The 7,838-nt window shown below is 42.1% G+C and overlaps 1 protein-coding gene across 1 annotated transcript; it reads right to left on the minus strand.

The window, feature by feature from the left end:
• Positions 1-2,022: 2,022 nt before the first annotated feature.
• On the minus strand, positions 2,023-3,360 carry kcnj2a (potassium inwardly rectifying channel subfamily J member 2a; the record flags this gene model as incomplete). Its single annotated transcript, XM_080048494.1, has 1 exon — positions 2,023-3,360. Exon 1 carries the CDS (start codon positions 3,343-3,345, stop codon positions 2,023-2,025), a length of 1,323 nt encoding a protein of 440 aa, XP_079904620.1. The 5' UTR covers positions 3,346-3,360.
• Positions 3,361-7,838: the final 4,478 nt, after the last annotated feature.

Below are 7,838 nucleotides of genomic sequence, written 5' to 3' on the forward strand. Positions count from 1 at the left end.
CTGTTTTCTTAAGAACATTCAGATTCTCATTTTCACCCCAGGCAATTTCTCCATTTCAAAAGTCAAGATATTTCTGTTAATACTACCATGATTTCTTGACATACAAAGGCATGTTTCAATCCCTGCGTTCCAACCCCGATACTTCCATACTATTTAGTAGGCCAGAAAAAGATTTAGGATATCCCAATTCATGCACACATGTCAATTGGAGTATGCTGAAAATACATACTGTAAATGCCCCCACTAACTCCAATAGCATTTTGCAGTATTCGTCTTTATTCTTCAAATTTCTCGACATAATGGAAAATAAATCTTCCTTATCTGATTTTCTCTCTTGTCTGTGGCCATAAAACTCTTCTGTACTTTAGTATGTAGTGTAGTAAAAAGAAAAAGTATGCGATTTGCAACGCAGGGGATCACTCTAACCGGCAATGAACAGTCTCTCAAATCAATAACTGGATAAAATGATTAAGCAGAAAATCAGTGCCGTCAAGTCGGTTTAAAATAATTTGAGGAAAAATTTCGCTTGACCATTTTTTGCACTCAGAAAAGTTATCGGTGCAATTTATTTATTCTTTATTTACACCTCAGTGACGTCTGCTTTGAGACCAGCTCGTTAACAAATCCTCTACTTGTACCTTCTTTGTTCCAGACATATTTGATTCTATAAGAGAAAGAAATCACAAAGTTTAACTTGCACTATTTTTCTAGCAGCATTTGAGCTACAGTCTAGCTACAAAAACATCTTTCTGAAAGACTCTTGTTCATGCACTGTAGAAATGGAAAAGTTCAGAAAATCTAATTTACAAGGTGACTGTCTGAACTAAATTTTTTGAGATTTGAGGGTAAAACTAAAGATCTTAGAAGTTTGAAGGAAAACTGTCTTTTTGAGCCAACTCATTATCTAGTGTTGAGATAACTTATCATTCATATGTTAATGTAGTCTCGCAAAGCCAGACCAAACTACAGCAAGTAGTATGGTCTGGAAGCACTCCGTTTAGAGCCGTCTATTCGGGGGGAAACTGGGCTGGCCTGTTTTTATTTCTTTAAACCAATCACAATCATCTACGGCGGGGCTAAACCCGGGAAGCAGCCAATGGAGGCGTAGCGTTGTTTGCCGACGCCAGCGCTTAATAGACGCTGGCTGAAGTGGTCAAGCCAGACTAATGTTAATGTAACTTCAACTTTAAGAGTTCTGCAAACTAAGAATTTCAAAAAGTTAAAGTCGTGCCAACTTAAAATTTTTTGTTGAGAAAGTTTTTCAGAATCAACATTTTGAACGACTTGGTTTTGTTTGTTATCTGTAGGACAGAGAATAACGACTGTTATTTTTCTAAATTCTCAGTATGTAAAACTCAAAATGAGTTGTATACATACGAAAGATCTAGTTTCATTACATATAAGTTATCTAAACAAAATATATTAAGTTGGCTCAAATGTAGACAGTTTTCCTTACAACATAAGAGTTTTAGTTTTAACTTCAAAACTCAACAATCTAGTGAAGACATTTCCCTTGAAATTTTGAGTTTCCAAACGTTTTCATGTGTCATTACACAGTGTAGCCGGCCAGAGGAACTGAGACATGCATGCAACGTTCAAGCCATCTTACACCACCTCCTTTCCTCTCTGTGTGTCTCTTTGCAGTGACCACACACACACACACACACACACACACACACACACACACACACACACACACACACACAAACACACACACACACATTCATGGGGACTTGATGGAGAATTCTTCCTGCGATTCGCACATAGTTCGTATAGTGCTGTGTTTTGTCATACTGTCTGTATGTGTCGTCAAAAGTTCAACCGGACTTTCCAACATACATTGTCCTAATGTCCTTTTTTTTGTCCGCTCCACCACAGCAGTAAACAGTACCGTTTCGGCTTGTCCCTCTTACCCCCTGGGCCCTAGCTCTATTCGCGGGCTAGGCCTATCGGAGCAGAGAGGTATTGATGTTTGTTTTTTTTAAACAATCCCTCACGTGAGGTTTTTTGAGGTGTCAACAGTCAAATTTCTGACTCTCGTCTTAGCGTTCGGGGCTCAATCGGCACCGTAACTTGGCTGTGTTCGTTCTCTGATATATTGTCCGTCTGCGTGCCGTCGGGGCCCACGCTACCGCCATTCCCCTCGTCAGTATCCTCTTTGTTGTCCAGCGCTATCTCGTTTTCGTAGCAGAAAGAGTTGGACGTCGAGAGAATGTATTTTTTCTCGGCAAAGTCCCTGGCGCTACAAAATGGCGTGCTGGGAACTTCATAGGTCTTGTGGAAGCGGGAATAGTCCACCTTGTAGTAGTTTTTCTCCTCGAAGAGCACCGGCTCGAAACGATGGCCCCACAAGATCTCCCCGGAAACGTAAGAGCTTCTGCACTGCGTTGTCATGGCGGTTGCTTCCACCATGCCTTCCAGAATCACCACAATCTCAAACTCGGACGTCTCCAAGTCTTGTTTGCTCATGTCGTAGAACGGGCTGTCCTCGTCGATTTCGTGGACGATCGTGATAGGGGAGACCAGGAAAATGCGGTCCACTCCGCTGTCGAAACCGACGTCGATGTCCATCTGGTCTAAGGGGATGTATTCGCCCTCCGCGGTCGTACGGGATTTTAAGAGTTGCGCCCGAACATGCGCCTCGACCAGGTGACTTTTCCTTAAGTTGCCCACGCGCCACATCAGGCAAAGTTTATTGTCTCTCATGGCAACGGTGGCGTTATGGCTAAAAACCAGCGTCTCATTCCGCTTCTTGGGTTTCGCCATTTTCGCCATGACCGCGCCGATGATGAAAGCGTCGATAATGCAGCCGACGATGCTCTGGAAAACCACCATGAACACCGCCACGGGGCATTCGTCCGTCACGTATCTGTAGCCGTAGCCGATGGTCGTTTGGGTCTCGATGGAGAACAGGAAGGCCGCGGTGAAGCTGCTCACGTTTGAGACGCACTTCTGCTGCCCGTTGTTCTCCAGATCCCCGTGGAAAATGGCCACCAGCCAAAACACGCAGCCGAAGAAAAGCCACGACAGCAGGAAAGCCAAGCAGAAGATTATGAACATCCACCTCCAGCGGATATCAACGCACGTCGTGAATATATCGGCCAGGTAGCGCTGGCCCTTCTCGCTCACGTTGATGAACTGGACGTTGCAGTGTCCGTCTTTCTTCACGAAGCGGCTCTGTGGCTGGTGTCTGCCCGTGTGCACTTTACTGCTGATTCCGCCGCCGCTGCTGCCAACGCTTTTACCGTTAGCGTAGCCACCGTTAGCTACTGCCATGGTGGAGAGTTTCATTCCGTCCTCCTCTGATGACACGATGCTGTAGCGGCTGGCGCGCACGCTTCCCATCACCACAGGCGGGGAGGGCTCTTCGTCTGCTGCTGCTGCTTCTGCTTCTCTGGAAAACAGTCTGGCCAGTTTTTGGTAGAAGCGTTGGAGAAACAGTTTTGAAGCACTGGTGGGGGGCCGCGCGGGGGAGGAAATGGTGGCTGGTGGCTGGTGGCAGGGTGGGAAGATGAAGGGAGTGGAGGGGGAGGGAGGGATGGGGGGGTCTTCAGCCTCGATAGGAGGGCAGAGAGAGGAGGTGGAAGTGGGTCACTCCTCTGTCAGTAGATCACTGGACCTCATAGAGATGATCTGATGGAAACACAGAGAGAGAAGACAGATGTTAGTGAGATCAGATTTAGATAGGGCAGATTCACTTTGATAACAAATGATTTTCAAGGCATTTAAAAAGGTGGAGTCAGTGATTCTGGAGAACGCTTGTTGTCAAAAATCAGTGAATATCTCCTTACGATCCACTACCTGTCTGTACTTTTTGTTCAAATAATAATCTGTTGTTAGTACAAACAAAGGGGCCCACCATAGCTAGCAACATACCAGTTACTTGAACAAGGAAAAAGTGATTTTGACAACAAGCGTTCTCCTGAATTGCTGACATTGTCAAAAAAAAAAAAAAATTAAATAAAATTTTGAGCAGTTACTTATTGAGCATGACATATCTCAAAACGTCATCACCGTTTGTACAGCCTGAGAAAAACCATCAAAACCTTCATACCCAGAGTTAGATAAGCTGGTCCTGCCCGTGCCAACTATGTTTCATCCAGTTATGACCAACAACAACAGTGAAAGTGAACCCTGCTCCAACATGTCAGCGCTCACTGGGAGAGGCCACCCTGTAACTACACTCATGTCCCGATATTGGCCATTTTTTTTTACAAAGTCCTCTTGTTATGCTTGGCTCTGTTGCTCCGAGTTGATCGTTTCAATCTGGATTGTGTGTGACAGAGTTTCACCAGGATCCCATGGAATGAATTTAATAAGCACAGCTGATGGGTCAAATAAAAAAAACTTGCAAGTCACTTTAATCCCGATAAAGGTTTTTTTTTACTGGGAGTTTGTTTTCTCAGCCGAGCTAAGGGTCTAAGGGCAGATAGATAGATAGATAGATAGATAGATAGATAGATAGATAGATAGATAGATAGATAGATAGATAGATAGATAGATAGATAGATAGATAGATAGATAGATAGATAGATAGATAGATAGATAGATAGATAGATAGATAGATAGATAGATAGATAGATAGATAGATAGATAAGGGCAGGGTGTCATGCTGTATAGAATGTAAGGCCCACTGAGGCAAATGTCTATTTTAATGATATTGGGCTCTATACAAATAAAACTGATTTGATTTTACTCTCATCTTTTGAACCATATACTGCAAGAGACTGATCATGCTCTACAGGTTACATCAAGTTACATAAAGTGAACTAAAGGAATATACAGCCTGGTTTTCAAGCTGGATTCTTATCATTACTTATAAGCTCTGTGGTGTGTTATCAATGCACATTAACACAAGAAATTTGTTATTTTTTCCACTTTTTTATTTCAGGATTCTAGCTTTATTAGTCTATTATTTTACCCCACTTGTGTCGGGCTATTTAGGCGTATGGTTCATGTTGCTTGTGGTCTTTTACATATATGTGAGTCTCGCATTGTTAGTTTATTTTTTTAAGCACTTTGTTCAACTTTGCTTGTTGTACAATGTGGTTTATAAATGAAGTGGAATTGATCTGATTTGTAATATCAACAAAGATGGAAGATTTTTGTTCTAGTGCATCATCAACAAACCTCTGAAAACGCTCACATTTCAAAATATATCTTAATAACTCACACTTTTAGTTTTTGAAAAAAGATTTTAAAGATAATTTGCCAACAGAAAAATTAAACTTTTCAGAGCATTTTGCAGCCACAACAATACCTAAATGGCTGATTCATATATGTTTAGTGCACTTGGGTCTGTTTGTAATACAGACGCTTGAAGGGGAAAGTGTGAGCTCGGTGTGTGGCTTGTTGACAAGCTTGGGGTGTATTTCATCTGTTTTTTTATGCACTTTCTTGTTTTAAATGTGCTCGGTGAATAAAGATAATTTGAGTTTGCTTGCACCAACCTTTAGAAACTTTAACATTTTGAAATACATCTTCATAATTCACACTTTTACTTTTTTTAAATCAGTTGTATCAGTCCTGCATAAACCAAACATTCAATGTTGCACTACAGGAACACCTTAAAAAAACTCACACATGTCGGATTCATAAAATGTAGTGCACTTGGATCTGTTTGTAATACAGAAGAAAGCTTGAAGGGGAAAGTGTGAGCTCGGTGTGTAGCTTGTTGACTCTCACAGACATCCTCATGGGGGTTTTATCTCAGTGCTGCAATAACCCCTGAATCTCCTCTGAGGATACTCAACCGAAACATCTCTCATTAGCTCACGGCTGCCCCTGGCAACAGCAGCAGCACATTCTAAATGTACCTGTTGCTCGTAGCTCTGTGTTCACAAGCATTTTTCTTCTTCTACTTGTTGTTGTTTTGTTAGATTCGAAGATTCAAAGTGTGTATTGTCATATTATGCACAATAAGAAACAGGTTCTCAGTCGTACAGTGAAATTCTGCCTTTGTTTTCCACAGACTGAATGCCAAGAAATAAATAGGCTATAAATAATATGCGATATATGAGTAAAATAGAGAAAAGCAGGATAGGGATGCTAGGATGGATTTTCTTTTTCTTTCTGCCCTTGCATGTTATTAAGAGATGAAAATGATTTGGGGTGGAAAAAAATGGCCACATATTTTTAATCTGCATACAACTACTCAATTACTTTGATATATGTATATCTATCTGTTGCAAGTCACTGACTCAGTATTTTTTTGTTTAGATTTAGTTCCGTACCCTTAGAAAGTAAAACTGGCTGATGCAATGTGTATATAAGACTTCTACATTCAAGCCACATGAAATGGAACCTGTAATGGGCTTCAAAACAACAGTATGAGTGTATCTAAGCAGCATTTACACTAAGATACATAGCCTACACCATTGATTGTTAATACAAAGGATGCTGTATGGAATTGCAGACATTTCAACTATTTTTGGTGTGTTTTTGTGTATTTTAAATGACTGAAAAATGTTGAATTACGTTTTGACTATTCGTATGTGGTCCCATGTGTCTGTGTGTGTGTGTTTAACAGCGGTATTATTATACAGAGTCTGATTGTGATCGGAGACAGACGTAGTCGCTCGCTCGCAGAATGCACCAAATGCCAGCGACAAATGTTAACAGGTGCGGGAGGGAAAAAAAGGAGCTGGCCTTCTGATGCAATCACACACACACACACACACACACACACACACACACACACACACACACACACACACACACGCAGAGAGAGAGAGAGAGAGAGAGAGAGAGAGAGAGAGAGAGAGAGAGAGAGAGAGAGAGAGAGAGAGAGAGAGAGAGAGAGAGAGAGAGAGAGAGAGAAACACACACTCACACATGCACAATGCATTCCCAACTGCAAGTCATCAGAAAATGAGGAATTTCAATTACAATCCTAAAATGAAAAAATTGAGACTTGGGGATAGAATGAAACTTTTGGCGCGTGATCTGACAGTTGTGGTCGCAGCGTTAAAAAGCCAGGAAGTCGCGCGCGTCATGGAGAATAAAGTGAAGTAGCAGCAAGCAACACTATCCAATCAGAGCCAAACAATAACGCGCAATAACAATGCATAGAACACTTGTTACACACATTTCACACCCCATATTACAGCATCATAGGACAGTTGCATTTCATATAATAAATAACTTGAAAAAAAAAAATCTTGTACCTGCTGTTGCGCATTTGTGGACCGGTTTCTTTTCAGCTGCTGAAATATAATCCAGAAGTTGTTTTGTTTGTGTTGCTTCCGTTTAATGTCCTCAGGTTCGAGTCCAAGGCAGCGCTTGTTATTTGTTTTGAATTTTGAATCTTGAATCGAACAAGAAGTATTTGAAATGTGTAAGTCTGTGTCTCTCTCTCTCTCTCTCACTCTCTCTCTCTCTCTCTTTGTCTCTCTCTCTCTCTCTCTCTTGTGTTTGTATGGACCGGTCTGTGGATAAAGTGCCTCGCAATGAGTTTCCCTTAAGCGTTTTAAACAGCACACACCGGCACGACCCGCCCATCTCCGCCTAGCGCCAACCAATAAGGAGAGAGATGGAGAGAGAGAGAGAGAGAGAGGGAGAGGGGGGGAGAGAGAGAGGGAGAGGGGGGAGATGGAGAGAGAGAGAGAGAGGGAGAGAGACAGGGGGAGTGAGGAAGCGAAAGAGAGAGTGAGAGAGAGAGAAAGAAAGAGAGAGAGAAAGCGAGTGAGAGGGAGAGAGTCGCGCGCACTGAGAGAAACACAGCCGCGTAATTATAGCGTGCGTGCGTTGGTGTCATTTGGTGTTGTTGATCAATATACTACTACAGAAGGAGACAACATGTTTTCAAGTAATGGAGCAATTTGTCTGTAATTGACCGA

Source organism: Ammodytes marinus, assembly GCF_949987685.1.
Source record: "Ammodytes marinus genome assembly, chromosome: 20".
NCBI classification, from domain to species: domain Eukaryota; kingdom Metazoa; phylum Chordata; class Actinopteri; order Uranoscopiformes; family Ammodytidae; genus Ammodytes; species Ammodytes marinus.